The sequence below is a fragment of the Hippocampus bargibanti genome, linkage group LG10 (assembly GCF_051943395.1).
Source record: "Hippocampus bargibanti isolate YZ-2025 linkage group LG10, ASM5194339v1, whole genome shotgun sequence".
In the NCBI taxonomy this organism is placed as follows: domain Eukaryota; kingdom Metazoa; phylum Chordata; class Actinopteri; order Syngnathiformes; family Syngnathidae; genus Hippocampus; species Hippocampus bargibanti.
The window spans coordinates 19,835,407-19,857,414 of record NC_142743.1 but is presented as its reverse complement, the minus strand read 5'-3'; the positions used below and the strand labels follow the sequence as shown (position 1 = coordinate 19,857,414).

Sequence of the window (22,008 nt, the reverse complement as noted above, 5' to 3'; positions counted from 1 at the left end):
TCAACTGGTGTCCAGTTTGGAATAATAATAATACATTTCATTTATAAGCGTATTTCAAAACTCTCAATGTCACTTTACAGTTTTGCAGTGGATGAGCAGCGGCAGCCACACGCACCAGCGTTCAGTCAACGCAGTAACTCAAATAGATAGCTAGCTAGCTAGCTAATAGATAGCTAATTTGATTTATCAGCGCCTTTCAAAACTGTCAAGTTCACTTCACAGTCACAGAAGTTAGATACTGTAGCTAGCTAGCTAGCCCGCTGAATAACTAATAGATCGCAAATAAATAAACAGAGGCAAATAAATCAATTGTGTGCTTGACAATGCGGATAAAAGACAAAAGGCGACTTTTTTTTCTCCCAAAATAAATTAAAGAAATATACAACTAAACAAAAGCTGGAAGAGAGGGCTAACATCATGTGTCGATCACAATGAGACGCGACACCAGGAAGTGAATACAGCGTACATGCTTCCGCTTTGGTGTGCCAAGGTTATGCACAGACAGATGTGGACACATATCCATGCAAACAGTTTTCCAAGAGCGTACGGTATATTTCATCAGCCTTTTTCACCCCCACTGGCTCTCATCTTTTCTCCCAATGGCCCAATCTGGAAAAAAATGATGTGCCATTTTCCTGTCTTTTCTTTCATATTGCTGCAGTGCCCTCTTTTCTTGTTCCCTCTCTCTGTAAATGGAGCAAGAGATGAGAGGAAATGGGCGAATGGAAAACACAAGACTGAGCAGCTGACCAAGAGATGGAAGATGGAGGGAGCATTTACAGCTAAATAAAGAGCAAGCCTTAATAATTTAATGTCCTACGAAACCGCAAACCAATCACAGAGAGGTCATCACTCTCCTGGAAAGGAGAACGCGAAGGGGGGTCGCCGCCGACAGCCCCTACGTACCGTGATCAATGATTTGAGGTCAAACGCAGGTCGCAAAGATTTTGTCCCCAGTCAAATGTCAAACCCGCAGGAAGTGACTCAAACAATAGAGGCGAGATTAACATTATGTGGTACAGAGACGTAAAACGATTCCATATTCGACAACAGCCCCGCCTACAAAGTCAAACACGATCTGCTGATTCATGTTCACATTCTTCCACATATCTTTCCCCACAACAAAAATGTCAACTGATTTGTTTCCAGACTCAGCTTGTCACTAAAACCTTGGCAAGCAAACGTTCTTACTCACTCATCTTGACAGCAACAATTTGAAGAAAAACGCTTCAAAATGCTTGCACAGCTTGCGACACTTTCATCGACGTTATTTAGTACATTGGAACTCGCCTGGCAAAAAACATTTTGTATATCCAAGACGAATGAACTTTATGTGAATATTTACCTGAATTAATTCTACAGATGCTCCCCTACTTACAAACATTCTACTGAGGAACAACGGTGCATACAAACATTTTTGGAGTAACATATGTAGTAGTCTTTCCAGTTGTACAACTGGAAAGAGCATATTTTATTAAATGTTTATTTTTCAGTACAAACCAATACAGGTTACTTATACAACCCTTAAAGGACAACCGACGTCACTTTTTAGTTTCCTAACTGACATCAGAAAAACGTTTTATAGCATCTAAAATACCCAAAACATGCAGTATGATATTTTTAGTCAAATGCAAAACACCAATAAAAATGACAAAGTGTCTAAAAAGTACTTCAATTTGAAACCGGAAGTGGCCAGTTTCAGAAGGTCCCGCCCCCATGTTCGTGGTGTCACGACAAGATGTCTTGCCTTGCTCGAGAATCAAAACAATGGCTTCAGATTCGGAGAATATGCTTTCTTGTTACTCATCCAGTTATGAATATGATTCAAATAGTTCTGAAGAAGAAAGCATACATGTTTGCAATCGATTAAAGAATTTATTCCGTGTCATTTTGAGGCATCAGGTGTGGGAAATGTCGCACCCAAAAAAGGCAGACATGGCGACAAAGCCATGTAAGGAATTAATCAGCCCGATTCCACAGGCTGATTAATTCCTTACATGGAGCTTTGTCGCCCTCTTCTGCCTCTTTTTGGTCCTACACGATGTTTTCAGACCAAAGTACAGCAAAATGCATTGACGTGATGGAAGGACTGCTACAATGTGTCCTTTTTTCGGTCAGGGACGTTCCTTGACGTAGGGAGAGGACTCGTCACCAACTCAAAAACAAGACTTCTGGAATATTCAGCGCGAGTCTTAAAACGTGAAATATAGCTATATGCGGTGGAATCTTTGTAAAATACGCTCAGTAGAAGTCATTTGAAGCCATTTTACAAATTATGGACACAACTTGTTCGGAGACGTTGGTTGTCCTTTAAACATATTTATATAAACCTTAAACATACTTATATAAGCCTTAAACATAAGTTCCATACAACATATAGCACTGATTCAACTTACGAAGGAATTCACCTTACGAACGACAGTTCAGAACATGTCTCATTCGTAAATTGGGTGTCTGTATTCTTGTATTTCATGACCACAATCCAAACATAAAAAGGCAATTTTAACATTGGCAGTTCTCTCTCTGGAGTGATGTGATTTCTGTCACGGGCAGTTAAAAAAAAGGAATGACTGGTGGCGTAATTCCACACTCAGTGGGTGGGCGGCCCTTCTTGAGACTGCCATCTTTGGATACAAATGAGTCTGTCTTTCAGGTCATTTTGCTGGAATCGTCCTGAGGACATTGGACTTGTGACTTGAAAAGGTCACACAATTTGCTGGCATTAAACTAAAAAGCATAGCAAAATTTGCATTGTTTTCATGGTGCGTAAAATTTAAAAAAACAGGAATAAAAAAAAAAAAAACATAAATAATAATAGTCATCGTCATCATCATTGGTTTCAGGCAGGTTTCATGGGTGTATAATGGGCAATGTGGCTTCCAATCACCAAACGGCAGTTTGAGGCTAAGTGCGGGATAAAAGAAATAGGCCGATAAAACATGCTGGGACTACAAATGAGCACCTTGTTCGCGTTTAGCCAGAGAGAGTGACTCAGCATTAATCAGCACTCAGTGGGATAACGATTCAAAGGGAGGTCATTTCAAGGACATCAGATCACTACTCGGCGGGCTTTTAGCTTCCACATAATTTACTGGCTGAGTGAAAGTATAAATTCAATCAAAACAAGAGATAGCTGATGGAATTTGGTTCACAGACGATAAACTTGTTCACTCTATATCATATCGTAGTTCCCATAAAGCTAGCGGCCCGACAAACTTATTTTTCCAGCAAGAACCTGAATAACATGATCCAGAAATAAAAATGTGTGAAAAGACCCGTTTTATTGTCACCGATGAGCGCGTGATAAAAATACATTGTCTCGACACATCACAGCAGTTATTGGGCATATAAACGCTGTGCTCATCTTTCATCATGCTTTAACAGTACCTCTTGTCAGGCTCTAAATATAGCACACAGATACGCGCACGCACGCACGCAAAAACACACAAACGCACTTTCTGTACTCCTGTGAGGACAGTTTAACTGAAACACACACAAACACGCACACACGAGTATGGACGCACACACACACACGCACACATGCGGACACAAAACCAGAAATTTCCGAAAGAGCCTTTTTTATACTTAGAAACCATTTTCCAGATAAAAATAGACATGGACTGCAGTTGAAACCATTCCAAAATTAAATCGGATTTACAACTTTCCATTCATTTATCCATAAATCCATTCATTCATTCATCCGTCCATCCATCCATCGATGACAATATAAATAGTGTTTAAATGTCATTTAAAAGGACAACCGACACCATTTTTTTTGTTTCCTAGCTGACATCAGAAAAACGTTTTATAGCAACTAAAATACCTAAAACATGCAGGCTGATATTTTTAGTCAAATGAAAAACACCAATAAAAATGACTTTAAGTGTCCAAAAACTACTTCAAAATGAACAATGAAATGGCCAGTTTCAGAAGGTCCCGCCACGCCAAGACATCTTGCCTTGCTCGAGAATCAAAACAACGGCTTCAGATTCGGAGAAAATGCTTTCTTGTTACTCATCCAGTTATGAATATGATTCAAATAGTTCCGAAGAGGAAAGCATAAATGTTTGCAATCGATTAAAGAAGTCCTTCTGTGTCATTTTGAGGCGTCTGGATTCCAATGTAGCGCCTAGAAAATGCACAAGATGGCGCCCAAGCTCCATTGGAAATGGGCTGATTTGTCTGCCGGGAATTTGTGTCAGCTTGTATCAAATAGTAGTCTTGGTGCAACACACAATGATTCACCATCGCGTTATTTATGTGTTTTCCTTCTTATTTCGTCATCAACACAAGATTTCAGACCAAACAAAGTACCCAAAATGCATTGTGTGTCGCTTTCTTGGTCAGTGACGATACCTACCGTGACGTCACAGTAGGTATCGTCACCAACTCAAAAAACAAGACTTCCTGAATTTAATTTAAAACAGATTCTTATCTTACAGACAGTAGACAGGATGAACTTAATACAACTAAGACATCCTGAATATTCAGCGCGAGTCTTAAAACGTAAAATATAGCTATATACGGTGGAATCTTTGTAAAATACGCTCAGTAGAAGTCATTTGAAGTGATTTTATGGACACAACTTGTCCGCAGGCGTTGGTTGTCCTTTAAAAAAATTATATTAACAAACACTTGCAACCATTTAAAGTGCCTCCGATTCACCCCAAACCAATTTCACATCTTGAACGAGGCTTTTCGTGACATTATTTTAGTTTGGGGTAAAAGCCAAAATGGTCTTGTACAAACTTTGACTGCTATTTGGAACTTTTCATAATTATCTCACTCTTGACTAAGATCCCAGTTCCAGCTCAAGGGAAAACATGGAAAATGCTTCACTGTAAAGGTTATTTTGGTGATGAGTCCAAAAGGTCAACCTTGGTTTTATCACACATTTTTAAATTGTGAAAATGCATTTATTTTCACAATTTCAACTGTTTTTGCAAAATGTATCTAAATATAAAATCCATCCGTCCATCTATCCGACTGTCTTATGATTGCGTCATCAGCTTTTTGTCATGTATCATTGAGTTTGCTGGTTTATGTTTTGATTGTGTTAAAGATCCCATTTTATTGCAGGTTTGCATTTTCCCAAGAGGCCCGTAAAATTTGCTGACACAAGGCAAGACCAATAAAGCGCCCTTTTAAGTGTAAATGTTGATGTGAAGTCATAAAACGGCAACTAGATATTCTCGACTACCTTCATGAGCACGAGAATTTTCACATCGTAAATTCATGGAGTGAAGGCACTTTTCTTCGATTGCACCGAGAGTTGCTTCAGTGAGATGCACTTGGAGCTCATTGATTTTTTTTTCTCACAATGTTAAAAAGATTTTTATTGACGTGGCATTTTCACACTCTGCATAAAAGGTTAGAAGAAACAGCTAGAAAGGGATACAAAAGAGAATGTGGTTCTCTCCTAAGAAACTCTCAGTCAGCAGAGAAGTGACCTCGAAAACAATAAAAGAGGACCTTGGCTATGTTTCTGCTAACAGACAAAAATCGACAAGATATCATCATTAGATGGAGGAGGGCAACCTTTTTTTACCTGCGAAAAGCACATCAACACTATTTAGAACCATGTCATTTCGACGTAATGATTCATGTGGGATTCGAGGCAACGCCTTTGTGCTTGCAGAGCACTAAATCATTCTGCACTCCTTCCTCAGCCCTTTTTTATAGAAAAGCATGCTGTCATTTCCTGATACTTCTCACCGATTCTTCATCTCTATTATTTCTGAAAACCATTGTGTGTGTGTGTGTATGTGCGGATGTGTGTGTCAGAGGGGAAAAAAAGACAGTGAGATAGATAGAGAGAGGAAGCCGAAGAGCATTAGATCCTGGGAGGTGTTTTGGAAATACATTTTTGTCAAGGTGATATTAATTGTAGCTGTTAGATGTCATTAATATTACAAACCAACAAAAACAGTAATTTTGAATACTGTCATTTTAAAAGGAGGACAATCCTCTTATGTCAGTCAAGGCAGTGGAGTGCAAGTGTGCTTATATACATTTGTTTTCATATATATTAATGTAAACATCAACAGATTTTGGTTATGTTGAGGTTTTGGGAGATTATCTTTATATTAAGCACACGGCTAAAAGCCTCCATGAGGAAACAAACATCAAGGTTAGCCACACACAGAGGCTACCAGGAGACCAGTGAACATGTCAATGTCAACTTTGGTCTTTAGACATAAATAAACAGCTTCTAACACTAGACAGAAGCTCTTGTGGAATTTCTTTACCCTTTCTGTCCAATTTTGTGTGCACGCGAGCGCATGTGTGTTAGTGCTGCAAGTGCACTGCTGGTACTGTGCATGTTGTGCAGCGTCGACTCTCGATGTGGGAGATCTGCAGGACGGGCATCAGAAGTTGAAAGGCATTTTGAATGTAGTTGGTACTGTTGGAGCCCTGAGGACGACAGAATAGGGGAAGACAACGGTTTTGAGAGACTCAGCATTGTCACAGTTTCACGCTGTTTAACTGACAGTCCGGAATTATTTTTTACATTTGTGTGACATTTCAGAAAACAAAATAGGATGTCCAAAGCACACATCCTAACGTGATAGTCATTGGTCTTGAAAGAAAGAGCGTCAGTGTTTTAATATGTACAGTGTTGAATTTAAAGGACAACCGACGTCTCCGGAGAAGTTGTGTCCATAATTTGTAGAATGGCTTCAAATGTCTTCGACTGAAACGTAAGATTCCACCGCATATAGCTATATTTTACGTTTTAAGACTCGCGCTGAATATTCCGGAAGCCTTGTTTTTGAGTTGGTGACGAGTACGTACGTGACGTCACTGAAGGAATACCCCTGACCGAAAAAAAAAGGACACATTGTAGCAGTCCTTCCATCACGTCAATGCATTTTGCTGTGCTTGTTTGGTTTGAAAACGTTATGTTGCACCAAAAAGAGCCAAAAGAGGGCGACCAAGCTCCACATAAGGAAATTATCAGCCTGTGGAAACGGTCTGATTAATTCCTCATAGGAGGTTGGTCGCCATTTTCTGCCTCTTTTTTGGTGATACATTTCCCCCCAATGTTGCTTCAAAATGGCACATAAACTATTTAATCGATTGCAAACATGTATGCTTTCCTCTTCAGAACTATTTGAATCATATTCATAACTGGATGTGTAACAAGAAAGCATATTCTCCGAATCTGAAGCCATTGTTTTGATTCTGCAGCAATGCAAGACGTCTTGGCGTGACATCACGAACTGGGGGCGGGACTTTCTGAAAATGCCCAATTCGCAGGTCAATTTTTTTTGCAGATTTTGGACACTTTAAGTCATTTTTACTGGTCTTTTGCATTTGAATAAAAATATCATACTGCGCGTTTTGGGTATTTTAGATGCTATAAAACGTTTTTCTGATGTCATTTAGGAAACAAAAAAGTGACGTTGGTTGTCCTTTGACTATTTTATTTTCTTATGAAAGAAGAGTATACGGTTTCTAACGCTGTATTGAATGTTTATGTAGTCCTAAAACTCAATATTCTGCGGGTCCTGGAATTCAAAATTAATGACAAAAACCCTGGCACTGGAGTGGAGACATTTGTTCACGTCTGGCAGTGAATGAGTTAATAGAATATGGTTAGACGTATTTATTCAATTGAAAAAGTCGATCACTAATTGGCTCGAATCAATAATTTTACAGGTAAACATGGATGTTGAACACCACGACAAACATCAAAGGTACATGTAACCAAATATGTTTCCGGCTAACATTGGAACAAGAACACTTTCTAATTCCGAGTAACAGCATATGTAACACTTGATTCTTAACCTATGGAGTTTGGCTCTCACCTCCAGCAGCACACTTTCAATCAGCGGACTGAGCTCCTCAGCTTTCCTCTGACACTGACAATGAATGACAAGAGTGTGTATCAATTCACCCGGAATTTGTCATCTCCCTTTCAGCATACAGAGTTCAAATCTTCCACACACTGGCTTGCTCTTACCCCAACAAGTAGCAGCGTATCAGAGAACTTTCTGGCCAAACACTCCACCTCCTTACACATGGCGCATGTCAACCTGTCAGGATGAAAAAAATGGAGGTTGGAACCGACCTCGCCGCAGTTGACCGCAGTAAATGCATGTACAGTAAGAAAAAAAGCTGAGTCGACAGTGCGGCATCACGTGAATGTAAACAAAGTCAAGACGATTAATATACAGTAAGAAAAGTGATGGCATTTTTTGTTTAAATGAATTGTCGACTCATGTCAAATAATGTTCGGTTTTGTGCATTTAAAGCACAGTAATGCCTCAAAATGGATGAATAAATGTAAACAAATCTCATAAATGCTGTATGCTGCTCTCTGTGACCCGCTGTTGTTTTACAGAACTGCCTAAAATGAAATATAAAATGATAAAATGACACTAAAAGTTATCAAATTTTTAAATGTAAACAGGTTGCTATATAATAGTATTCAATAGAAAACGTTGCTTAAGAACAACAGATTGACATCAAAAAGCCAATTTCACAACTGTAATTAAATAAATAGTTAAATAGATACATCGATAAATACATAGAGAGATAGAGATATCTAGCTATATAGCGCTACAAAAGCTAGCTAAAAAGATCTCTAGCTAGCTATATTGTCTAGCTGGCTAGCTAACTAATAGCTATCTGGCTAGCTATATAGCTATCTAGCTCGCTGGCTAGCTATCTACCTTGCTGGCTATTGGCTATCTATTAGCTAGCTGGCTAGCTTTCTATCTATTTGAGTTACTTCCGTGTTGAGTGAACGCTGGCGCGTGTGGCTGCCGCTTCTCACCCACAGAAAAAAATTATGCTGTGACTGTAAAGTGACCTTGAGAGTTTTGAAAGGCGCTTATAAATGAAATGTATTATTATTATTACTATTATTATTATTATTATTAGTAGTAGTAGTAGTAGTAGTAGTAGTAGTAGTAGTAGTATTATCTTTTAGGTGAGAAAAAAAATCCGCGATGCATCAAGATAATAATAGAACTGCAAAGTAGCAAGGGATTATTGTACACACACATACACTACCACACACTTACCTGGTAAGGACGTGTGCCTGATCCCTTGCTGCTTTCTCCTGCTCTTGCTCTTGGCCATGTAGGATAAGTTCTGCCACCTTGTGGAGCTGCTCAATACTGCGTGCTGTCACTTCCGCCAGGCTGCCCACTGACGACATGTAGACAGCCTGCAGAATAAACACGGATGTGAACGCAGACTAAATGAGATCACTGGTATTGATCCTTCCATTAATGGCTCACCGCAGTGACGACACCTCACCTCTACAGTTTTGAGCTCATCCTCTTTCTTCAACTTTGCTTCCTCTTCCTCCTCCCTTTTCTCCTCATTAGCCACTCCATCTCCCCCTTCCTCTCCATCCTCCCCCGCAGGCTGCTCCGGCGTCTCCCTGCCAACTGTCTCCGTAGTGACAGGCCGTTCCACCTTGTTCACCCACTCGTGGGCGCCGATCCGAGCCTAGGGATGCGCAATTACGAGCTGTCAGAGCTCTGAATCGTGACGTATTACCAGCGCACGCAGCTCCGACATTAGATGCTAATATGTGGGTTTCATACGGTTTCATACCATAGACATTTTTCACGTTTTTTTTAATCTTGATGAAAAAATTACATGGACCAGCTGTCCGTATTGAAATGTTAACTCATTCACTGCCCTTCACGAATGTATTCGAGAATTGAAAATATGACGTCGAGCGCCATTCCCGAATTTGTTCGGGTTTATTTTTTTTCTGTTTGGGTGCCGACACAGCACTGGCCATGGCCTCTGGCCATCCTTTCCACAAAGGGGCAGCATTTCCCTTTATTTCAGCAACAGCTATTGTCAAAGCGCTATATAAATCAATATGTATTGCATTGCATTTTGTACAGCCACCCCAATTTCAAGCTCATATAACTCCAAACCCATATAATTTAGGAATTAACTTTTTCTGACGAAAGAAGAGAGTCTGGAGTGTCTGATGCAGCATTAAATATTTATATAGTCCTAAAACTCAATATTCTGTAGGTTCTGGAATTTGAGTGACAACGACAAAAACCCTGGCACCGGAGTGGACGCATTTTTGCACGTCAGGCAGTGAATGAGTTAAAAATTAAAGGTGTCGCTGGCGTACAAAAGTTTCTGCATCCATTGCTGTGGATACACACTGAAAAGGTGCCTTTTGTACTGCTGTCAAAAATATAAACAGTTGTGTTGTGTACATCTTTTACCTTATTGAGTTTGTCCGGTGTAGCAGCTATGTGAAGTTCAAACAGCAACTCAGTCAGGACACTCATAAACTCTTCGTCTACTTCATCGGCCTCTATGAACACACACAGACAGAGATACCCGAATCACTTACGGTTATCATTTGGCACGCAACATTATATCACCATATTAACAAAAAAAAAGCCTTTTTAGCCACAAGACCTCTCGCCCACACCATTGTGCACTGTCATACGTAATCTGCATAAAATCTTCAGTAAAACTCTTATCAATGAGAGTAACCATCTTGAAAATGACTTAAAGTGTCCAAAATCTGCAAAAAAATTGAGCTGCGAATTGGACATTTTCAAAAAGTCCCGCCCCCAGTTCGTGACGTCACGCCAAGACGTCTTGCATTGCTGGAGAATCCAAACAATGGCTTCAGATTCGGAGAATATGCTTTCTTGTTACACATCCAGTTATGAATATGATTCAAATAGTTCTGAAGATGAAAGAATCGATGAAAGAATTTATTTGTGCCATTTTGAGGCAACATTGGGGGAAAATCTCTCACCCAAAAAAAGAGGCACAAAATGGCGACCTCCTGTGGCCACCTCCGTTTCCACAGGCTGATAAATTCCTTATATGGCGCTTGGACGCCCTCTTCTGGCGGCTTTTGGGCGCAACACGAGGTCCCCAGACCAAACATGTACAGCGAAATGCATTGATGTGATGGAAGGACCGCTACAATGTGTCCTTTTTTTCAGTCAGGGGCATTCCTTCAGTGACGTCACGTACAGACTCATCACCAACTCAAAAACAAGATTTCTTGAATATTCAGCGCGAGTCTTAAAACGTAAAATATAGCTATATGCGGTGGAATCTTTGTAAAATATGCTCAGTAGAAGTCATTTGAAGCCATTTTACATATTATGGACACAACTTGTCCAGAGACGTTGGTTCTCCTTTAAGTAAATATTGTTTATCATTACAGTAAATATGGGGATTATGTAATGATGAGTAAATATGTTTTTATTTACAAAGACAGTATTTTATGGCATGCGCACTGAACTTATTTTTACACTTGTAGTTAAGAAAGATTTTCCAATGGCGAGAGGTTAACACTCTCATACAACATTTCCCAGAGCGAAAACAATATTGTATTCAAATTGTCACCACATAGATACCGTTCGGTTTCTCTTCATTCCCATCCTCCTCTTCCTTTTCCTCCTCTCTCTTGATGAAGACATCCTTGATGAAAATAAGCTCCTTCTTCACCTCCTCCTGCTCTTCTTCCTCAAGGGAGGAGAGGTACTCTTGGACCTGTGGGTGACTCGGCTTTATTTCTCCATTCACACTCTGCGGGATAAAATATTTGTCCTTTCCCTTTAATTACAGGCTCACCTTGGCCTCACTTTCGTTGGACAGGATCTCGAGAGCCTCCAGGTGGGACAAGCCCTGGTAGTCATCAAAAAGAATCCCATAATGAGCCGTAGGTGCGCTGATAGGCTGGTTGCTCAGACGTGCTCGCTCCTTCTCCTTGGCTTCCTTCAACATCTACAAAACAGCAGGGACAAATGTGGAACTGTGCCCGTGAATGAGTGTGACGGAGAGCTCTTGATGACCATACCTGACTAAGGGAGGCGGTCTTCTGCATCAGTGTCTTGGTCTTTTTGAAACCCGGATCGCTCTCAGCCAGAACGGTCATGGTCTTTTTTCCAATGAACTCCAGTGCATCTAGGCCTCCGCTGATCACAGATTTACCCTGAGGGTAACCAAGTTGACGTAAATTAAGGGGGTTGGAGGGCTATAAGCTCAGGTCTTGATACAAATTATGGGGTCTAAAAAAAGGAGCTGGCAATTTTCAGAATAAATCCCTTTTTTTTGTTATTGTGGTTCAAATTATCATTGCGATATTTAACAAAAAAAAGATCACATTGGGCGTGAGGAGCTTTGCTGACACCTCATTGCAAGCTCATATAACTCCAGACCCATATAATTTAGGAATTAACTTTTTTTTTCCGATGAAAGAAGAGAGTCACGCAGGGGTGTCACGGTCATTTTTGTAGTTACGGTTTCGTCTCAAGGGCCGTTATGAATTTGGGGAAGCCATTAGAATGTTTAATCCCCTTCACATATTACATATAGAGCGCACAACAAATTAATGAATAACTCGTTTTCGAATCTGAAGTCAAGAATAATGACTGGAATTGTGATTTACATCCAAAAATATATAATTTTGTTTAGGAGCATCAAGGAATTTCACAAGTTTGATTTGCTTTCGCGGGCCGAAAAAAATGATGTGGCGAGCCGGATTTGGCCCCCGGGCCTTGACTTTAACACCTGTGGTCGAAGGTTTCTTATGCTGCATTGAATCTTGATGCATTGATGGTGTCGTCTAATCAACTATTTTATTATGTATCTTTTTATTTTGACTTTTATTTATGGTTTTATTATTCTGTGTATTGTTCTTTTAATTATAAAGTGTCCTTGGGTGTTCAGAAAGGCGCTTGTAAATTAAATGTATTATTATTATTATTATTATTATTATTATACTAATATTATACTATTACTACTACTACTACTACTACTAATAATAATAATAATAGTAATAATAATAATAATAATAAATATTATTATTATCGTTTTCGAATTTTCAAATAATAATAATAATAATAATAATAATAATAATAATAATAATAATAATAATAATAATAATAATAATAATTATTATTATTATTATTATTATTATTATTATTATTATTATTATTATTATTATTATTATTATTATTATTATTATTATTATTATTATGTCATCCTAAAACTCAATCTTCTGTGGGTCCTGCAATTTGAGTGAAAATGACAAAAACCCTGGCAATGGAGCGGACACATTTTTTGCACATCTGGCAGTGAATGAGTTAATCACTTCAGTGATGATCTCAAAAACAAATGGAATCAAATGTGTAGTATTTTGAGGCATGTTTGTCCATGAGTAGCAGGATGATGTTTACTCACCGTGTTCTGTACAACATTGGAGATAGCAGAAAAGACGCCCCTGTTGGAGGCGGCAGCGCTAGTCGTGGTCAACTCTTCGTGTCCTGACAGCTGGTCGCTCTCCCTCCCTGTCCCCTCCGGTTTCTCCTCTGTTGTGTCCTCCTCTTCTTCTCTTGCCTCTTCCCCCACTGAGGTCTTGTGGAGACGCAGAGCTTCTCCGGCCTTGACCTTGACTGATGTCAGACTGTGACCTGTTACGCATCAGGAGAAGTGCATGAAAATCCATCCACAGAAGACAGAATTTATAATGTCGGGAAGAAGGTTGAGGTCATTTGTGAGACGTACCAACTGTGGAGGTGGCGCTGCTCAGGAGGGATTTTCCCCATGAGCCCCAACCTCCCCAAGCTTGACGTGAGCTCTGCAAATAGCAATATATTTTCCGTTCATGTCGCAACATCTCGTCATCTTTTTTATTCACACCTACTGTGCCATAACACATTAGAATAGGTCAAGAGGTGTACTGGAGGAATTCCTGGAGGAATTCCACACCTATTTCAACCTCACAGAAAAAAAAAAGATATTTAAAGGACAGCCGACACCATTTTTTTTTGTTTCCTAACTGACATCAGAAAAACGTTTTATAGCACAGGTGTCAAAGTCAAAGCCCGCGGGCCAAATCCGGCCCGCCAAATCATTTTTTTCGGCCCGCGAAAGCAAATCAAACTTGTTAAATTCCATGATGATTGCTGAGCCAAAATTTCATATTTTTGGATGTCCACCACAATAAAAGTCATTATTCTTGACTTCAGATTTGAAAACGAGTTATTCATTAATTTGCTGTGAGCTCTATATGTAATATTTGAAGGGATTTAAACATTCTAATGGCTTCCCCAAATTCATAACGGCCCTCGAGAGGAAACCATAACTACAATGTGGCCCGCGGCAAAAAATGACTTTGACACCCCTGTTTTATAGCATCTAAAATACCCAAAACACGCAGGCTGATATTTTTAGTCAAATGCAAAACACCAATAAAAAAACTTAGTGTCCCAAAACTACTTCAAAATGACCTCAGAAAGTTTCAGTTTCAGAAGGTCCCACCCCCTTGTTCGTGACGTCACGCCAGGACGTCTTGCCTTGCTCGAGAATCAAAATAATGGCTTCAGATTCGGAGAAGATGCTTTCTTGTTACTCATCCAGTTATGAATATGATTCAAATAGTTCTGAAGAGGAAAGCAAAAATGTTTGCAATCGATTAAAGAAGTCCTTCCGTCTCATTTTGAGGCGGCTGGACTCCAATGTAGCGTCCCAGAAAATGCACAAGATGGCGCCCAAGCTCCGTCGGAAATGGGCTGATTTGACTGCTGGGAATTTGTGTCAACTAGTATCAAATAGTAGTCTTGGTGCAACACGTAACGAATCATCATCACGTTATGAATGTTTTTTCCTTGTAATTTCGCCATCAACATGGATCAGCACGAAGTTTTCAGACCAAACAAAATACCCAAAATGCATTGTGTGTCGCTTTCTCGGTCAGGGGCGTTCCTGCCGTGACGTCAAGTCAGGAATCGTCACCAACTCGAAAGACTCAGCGGGAGTTTTAAAACATAAAATATAGCTACAGTAAAGTCTCGTTATATCGATATTCTCGGGAGTCCAAAAAAATATCGATATAACCGGGAATATCGATATATCCGACTGTAATTTTCTCCTATAAAAATAGTATCGTAATAAGCGGTACTATCGATATAACCGATATCGATATAACGAGACTTTACTGTATATGCGGTGGAATCTTTGTAAAATACGCTGATGTGATTTTACAAATTATGGACGCAACTTGTCCGGAGGCGTCCCCTCACTGCTGCGTTCTTGACCAATCACATGGCTTTAACCGAAGACTGGGGGCAGGGAATAAAGGACAAAAACAGTCGGTCGCTATTTTGTTGTTAGAAGAACGGGGTCGTTCGCAAACGACACATCACTCATTGAGGCAGCTCCGTCCGTGTACGAAAAAAGTTCGTATGCCAAGGTAAAGTTCATATGCCAAGGTAAAATTGTCATAAATTTAACGTTCGTAAACCGAAAAGTTCGTAAGCCAAGGGGTTCGTCAACCGAGGTATCACTGTAACCAATTGGATTACTGCTTCTTTTAAAAATATTCGTTTTATGATATAAAACAGTCACCTCAGCTCAAAAGCTGGGAGGATTGATTGTTTTTATTTTACCTTCACTTGTGCATTCGTAACATTGACTGCATCGATCTCTCTTGCTGAATGACTAACCTCCTGATCCTTCTCCTCTTCTGTCGCATCAGGCTCCAGGCTCACTGATTGGTCACATTCATTCAGATGACCGTCACACGTCAGGTGACTCTCGGAGGAAGTTTGAGTGTCTCCGGTATCCTCGGTGGTCTGCAGGGCAGTCTCTGGGATCTGTGCGGGCTTCTGGGTTTCGGCGGGTGGTGCGGGGTCTTCAAGGACATCGTGCCCACAGCAGAGGTCAGAATGCGTGGTCAGTTCAGGTGGAGGGAGACTTTCGCCATCAGATGGGCCGGACTGGGACATTGTGATCTGGAAGTTGAGATAATTACTATTTGTAACATATTGTACAAGATAAGGCACAGGTGTCAAAGGCAAGGCTCGCGGGCCAAATCCGGCCCACCACATCATTTTTTTTCGGCCCGCGAAAGCAAATCAAACTTGTTAAATTCCATGATGATTGCTAAAATCTGAGCCAAAATTTCATATTTTTGGATGTCAACCACAATAAAAGTCATTATTCTTGACTTCAGATTTGAAAACGAGTTATTCATTAATTTGCTGTGTGCTCTATATGTAATATTTGAAGGGATTTAAACATTCTAATGGGTTCCCCAAATTCATAACGGCCCTCGAGAGGAAACCATAACTACAATGTGGCCCGCGGCAAAAAAACTTTGACACCCCTGTGATAAGGGGATTTTAAATATTATCTATGTACAGGCGTTTCATTGTTCAATTACTCCTTAATAATGAAAAAAAGGGGGGGGGGGATTTTGTATGGTCAATTAGACAATACGAGAATGAAGAGAAGCGCAAAATGCATCAATATTAAAGTCATACATTGCAGAGAGGATAAGATTAAATGAATAGATTTCATTTTGACATTAACATCATCCCAAATGTGCATAAAACTGCCAATCGACATACAGTACATGTAAAATGGCATCTTGCTACCCTTTCTTATTCTCCCTTCTATTACAGACAAAATGAGATGCAGTGTTTGATTGGCAATGGTTATGTAGTTTTTTTTTTGTTTGTTCCTTTGACTTCAAGACGGCGCCGCGAGAGTGGCTGCCTTTCCAACAGCTCCAGGATTTAGTTTTTCTACTTTCATTCCTTTCATAACTTTGCTGCTGTGAAATGTACATTTCTCCACTGCGAGACTAATCAAGGTTAATCCAATATAGACACCTGGTGGTTACTTAGTGCACATACATTCCCAATCACAGCAGTTGTCTTGTTTACTTGGTGCAGAAAGTTTGATCCGAAAGGGGGAAAAACGAGTTTCAGACCTCAACTGGTGTGCCTAAAATTAATATAGACCCGTAGGGGGCTACGACTTGGGCGAAACTGATTTACAATGGCTCGTATGACTCATCGCTTCAATGACACCAAAATGAGTTTCAAAGCATCCACTTAATATGTGACAGTAAAGTTAAAAAGCGCGTGTCAGATTTTTTATTCATTATTCATACCACAAATGCACTTGAAAATTTCCAACAAATAGCAAATACGTAGCACTGCACAAGATTGCAATCCTTTCACGTTGTATGGCTGGCCAAAAACGCCACCAACTGGGCAGATAGTTTACAGTAAGATGTTATTCGTGTAAACTGGAAGCTGGACAACTTTGTATTGTTTTGGTGTTTAAAAAAAATGTCAGTACAACTCACCCGTTTAGTACCAGCCGACGGCTTGTCTTCCGCCCCGCCACGTCTGCAGGCCGGTGAGTCTACACATCGAAGAGTAACGCCGGACAAGAGGTACATCGCGCCTTGCTCAAACGGTCGTCTCTTGGTCCATGGAATGCAGTATCGCCCGAAGAGTAATAACCGTCAAGAAATTCGTCGGCCCTACTCGGCCCCACAGATAAATTTACTGTATCACTTTTTGAATAAAAAAGCGAATATAATATTGCGTCCGGGTAAAATATGAAAAAAAAATGTAGCCTGTGCCTATGACGTCCTCCGGGTAAAACCGCCAAGATGGTACTATTCTTTGCACATCGCGAAAGTTAAGTTTCACCACATGCATGATAAAACAATAATCATTTGTTTAGTTTTTTAGTTCGAGCAATAACAACAGTGATGTGTTTGTGTAGTGCAATGCATTTGGGAAGAAGCGCTGATTGATGCACCAATACAGCATTCAGAACGGAGCGGAACTGTGGCATACACTGTTTTAAAGTACAACTCCGACCGCCGCCTGCGGCATGGCTCGTTGGTCTAGGGGTATGATTCTCGCTTAGGGTGCGAGAGGTCCCGGGTTCAAATCCCGGACGAGCCCTACTTTTACATTCATTCATTGTACAGTGAGACCTCAACTTACAAACACATTATCTTACAAACTTTTCGTCTTACAAACGTCAAATTTATGAAAATTAAACCTTATAATAAGCACTATTTTCATAATACACACCCACCACGGCTGGCGGAGTGATCTTCGGCGGAAGCACACAACCGAACAGCACCAGAGATTAAGTTACCAACAGTCCTTATGGAAGGTGACTCTCCTTCCATAAGCCATCAACGACCATCAAAAAGGTAAATAAAACTTTATTTTACAGCACAGTTTATTTCTTTAATTACAGTCCTCGTGTAAAGCGCCTCTTTCCAAACAGCAATTCCCTTTGACCTTCGACCTCCAACACCATTCCATCAAGCCATAAATGACCATCACAAATGTAAATAAAGTGACTTTATGATACAATGCAGTGTATTTCTTTCATTACAATACAATATCACGTTTATTATACATAGAATAAGGTATGTTGTGTGTAGTTTTAAGGCTTATTTAGTTGAAAAGTATATTTTATGGAAACCCGGGAACGGATTATTCCCATTTTAATGGTTTCCTATGGGATTTTCTTTTTGAGATACACACTTTCGCCTTACACAATCTGTCTGGGAACCAATTAAGTTCGTAAGTTGAGGTCTCACTGTATTTATTCCTCAAGCAGACAACAAAGTTCCCTGATAAATAGCCTCGAAGAGGAACACTCTAATCACCTCCTACTATAAAAACACATTGCACCAATCAAAGATAAGTTAATTAATAAAAAATTATAAAATAGTTAAAACTTCAGTCGAACTTGTGATTTTTAAAACTGGGTCCTAAAAATATTGATTCCCCCGACTCAGATCCAGCATTTATTTCAGGACCTTGGAACGTTGGAGGGACTAAAGTCAATAAAAACCCACAATTCTGAAAATAATAGCAATAAGTTTATTAAGTGGTATGAATAGTTTGTTTCAAACAAATGCAAAATTGCACACACATCTGTAGTTATGCTCACAGTTTATACATTCCCTTTGAATTATCAATGTAGATTAAAAGGAGATAAGGTTCATGGGAGACACAACATTGCAGAAATGTGTAATATTTTTCATTATTGGGAGTATCAAAATCATGCTGAATAAAAACCTGTAATTGCCCTTTCAGTCTAACAATTAGAAAATATATATGAATATATATAATATATAATATATATTACAACTTATATTTGCAGACAGACAAAAACCTTTACAAGAAAATAAAAGTGAAAATGCTGATCTGTTGAGCCGCTACATTCGGGTACGTTTAGTTGATGTAGATCAATGTATGCTTTTGTGAATGCTGTATTGAATCTAAGCTATAAAGTGCACACAGCATGGAGACATGAAAACACCCAAACAAACACACAAAACTTGTTTTTCTCTTTGTTCTTGGGAGGCTGTAAAGAATGAATTCGTAAATAAGGGAAAGTTGATTGAAATTACATTGGTTCTTCGAAATATTCAAAGCCTTGAACGCTGACATTTCCTAAGTAAAAGTGTCTCAAGATAAACACTCATTGCATTGCATCACAACATTCCCTCCCTCCAAAAATATTATACTATAGATACTATATTGTATAAGATTGAAAAAAAGAAATGAGATATTTTGCTGCACTCAATACCCATGTCCCAACCGAAACAATAATGCCCCAAGTGCAGCAACGTTCACATTTCTAAATAAAAACAACCAAAATACTTTCTAACCCAGATTTCATTAAGTGCATTTTTCTTGCATTGTGTTCCACTAAAGCGTGCACATAAGAGAATGCATCATTTAAGCTTTTTGAAGACATGTGCGTTGTTTCAATTTGGGAACTAGCATTAGCCGAATTTGCCAAGTGTGATACAATGTGAAAAACTTCACATTTCATTTGCCCTTGAAGACAAAAAAAAAGTTTCCTTTCAAATGAAAACTTTGTTCACGGCGCATGTGTATGAATATCACTTTGAGTATTTATTCCAGGACCTTGTTATCCAGTTTAAAGGACAACCGACGTCACTTTTTTTTTCCTAACTGACATGAGAAAAACGTTTTATAGCATCTAAAATACCCAAAACACGCAGTATGATATTTTTAGTCAAATGCAAAACACCAATAAAAATGACTTAAAGTGTCTAAAAAGTACTTCCATTTGAAACCGGAAGTGGCCAGTTTCAGAAGGTCCCGCCCCCATGTTCGTGATGTCACGACAAGATGTCTTGCCTTGCTCGAGAATCAAAACAATGGCTTCAGATTCGGAGAAGATGCTTTCTTGTTACTCATCCAGTTATGAATATTATTCAAATAGTTCTGAAGAAGAAAGCATACATGTTTGCAATCGATTAAAGAATTTATTCCGTGTCATTATGAGGCATCGGGGGTGGGAAATGTCGCACCCAAAAAAGGCAGAAAATGGGGACAAAGCCATGTAAGGAATTAATCAGCCCGTTTCCACAGGCTGATTAATTCCTTACATGGAGCTTTGTCGCCTTCTTCGGCCTCTTTTTGGTCCTACACGATGTTTTCAGACCACAGTACAGAAAAATGCATTGACGTGATGGAAGGACTGCGAAAATGTGTCCTTTTTTCGGTCAGCGGCGTTCCTTCAGTGAAAATATAGCTTTACGCTGTGGAATCTTTGTAAAATACGCTCAGTAGAAGTCATTTGAAGCCATTTTACAAATTATGGACACAACTTGTCTGGAGACGTCGGTTGTTCTTTAAGGTCCATCTACGAGGAGGACAATGAAAAACACTCGTTGGAGGACAAATTAATGTCCATAGAGAGCTTGTTACTCGCACCGGATCCAAAGTTGAAAATCAAGGGCTGTGGCATAAATGCGCCAACGACTTTCCATATGTGTGTGTTTTATAAGGCCACAAGGGGGAAGCACTCTCAAACCAGCTGAGACGTTGCAATCACTTTCAAAAGAGAAAATGTTTGGATTCCCCAAAATGTAATGGCAACATGCTGTGAATGATTCTTTTTTTTAAATGCAGTAGGATACCAGTTCATAATTAGGTCAAAGAGGTGAAAGCGTCACAGCTTGCCCCAATCTATACATTGGAGTCCGATATTGATATCCCTAGCCCCGCCCCTCAAAGTCCAAGTGGTACAGTCCAATTTTGAATCCCGAACCAGGTAGCTCAAGTTGTCCTGGGTCAAAGCTTCACACCAGGAGGTGGCGCTTTTTGTGCAAGGCTAGGTGGTCAGAGCGGGAAAAGCTGCGCTCGCAGTCGGGACACTGGAAAGGTTTCACTCCCGTGTGCTTGCGAAAGTGGCGTGTCAGCTCATCGGACCGGGCAAATTTCCATGTGCAGCCTTCCCACATGCACTTGTATGGTTTCTCGCCTGCATGAGCGCACAAAAACATTCACGGTTGAAGAGGGGGGAAGAAAAATAGTTGCACGATGTCGCAACACAAACAGCACAAGTTAAGGCATTGTTTCTCAAGCTTCACTGAACCGAGACACACCCTTCACATTACAAATATCTCAGCGTATGCCACCTAAAATCTAATGCAATTGCTAATCAAAACAGAAGCACCCGTTGAAACATTCAACGCCTTAAACTTAACACGCGTTGTTAATAAGTACCATATACTGTGTCAAAAAAAGTCAAACTTCTCTTCTAGTGGCCTCGCTGTGATCACATAACTTTGTGTGCATCCGCGTTTATGCTCTAGGCAGCTACGCAACATATTTCATCTGCCTAATTTACTAAAGATTTAGCTGCATTTCACAGTGATTTGTCTGCTTTATGCTGACAATAAGGTCTCATTTACTGCAAGTGTTATGTTTCAATGAAAAGGTGTTCAATGAAACGTGCTTTGGCAGCCATGGCTCTCCTCTCCGTCATCAGAAAAAAAAACCTTTATTCGTCCCACAATGGAGGTTTTTATAATTATTATTATTATTATTATCATCATCAAATGGTGAGTATAGTTTTGCTTTTTTAAATGATTGCTGTGCAAATGACCAATAATACTATAGAAATCTAAAAAAATACACAGAGACATGAGAGTGTGTATTTATATATTAATATCTCTCTCTCTCTCTCTCTCTCTCTCTCTCTCTCTCTCTCTCTCTCTCTCTCTCTCTCTCTCTCTCTCTCTCTCTCTCTATATATATATATATATATATATATATAGTATATATATATATATATATATATATATATATATATATATATATAGTATATATATACACACACACATATACATACACATACATATATATATATACACATACGTGTACATATATATAT

The 22,008-nt window shown here is 39.5% G+C and overlaps 2 protein-coding genes and 1 non-coding gene across 4 annotated transcripts in view; 1 reads left to right on the top strand and 2 right to left on the bottom strand.

Moving 5' to 3' along the window:
• Positions 1 to 1,477: 1,477 nt before the first annotated feature.
• fam114a1 (family with sequence similarity 114 member A1) lies at positions 1,478 to 17,207 on the bottom strand. Its single transcript, XM_089006322.1, has 13 exons — positions 17,120 to 17,207; positions 15,468 to 15,755; positions 13,528 to 13,600; positions 13,204 to 13,433; positions 11,819 to 11,953; positions 11,593 to 11,745; positions 11,376 to 11,511; positions 10,215 to 10,306; positions 9,271 to 9,465; positions 9,033 to 9,178; positions 7,967 to 8,039; positions 7,812 to 7,865; positions 1,478 to 6,414 (listed from the first exon to the last, which is right to left on the bottom strand). The coding sequence occupies exons 2-13, from the start codon at positions 15,747 to 15,749 to the stop codon at positions 6,289 to 6,291; spliced, it is 1,695 nt and encodes a 564-aa protein (XP_088862448.1). The 5' UTR covers positions 15,750 to 15,755; positions 17,120 to 17,207; the 3' UTR covers positions 1,478 to 6,288.
• A 453-nt stretch (positions 17,208 to 17,660) lies between these two features.
• trnap-agg (transfer RNA proline (anticodon AGG)) lies at positions 17,661 to 17,732 on the top strand. The gene has a single exon. It is a non-coding gene; the product is annotated as a tRNA-Pro (tRNA).
• Positions 17,733 to 18,657: 925 nt separating this feature from the next.
• The window catches only part of klf3 (Kruppel like factor 3 (basic)), a 25,607-nt gene continuing 22,256 nt past the window's right edge, over positions 18,658 to 22,008 (bottom strand). For both annotated transcript variants that reach the window (XM_089006172.1, XM_089006173.1), the window contains exon 6: positions 18,658 to 21,093. In XM_089006172.1, coding sequence (XP_088862298.1) covers positions 20,912 to 21,093 — 182 coding nt within the window. In that variant the 3' untranslated portion in view covers positions 18,658 to 20,911. The remainder of the gene's footprint in view (positions 21,094 to 22,008) is intronic.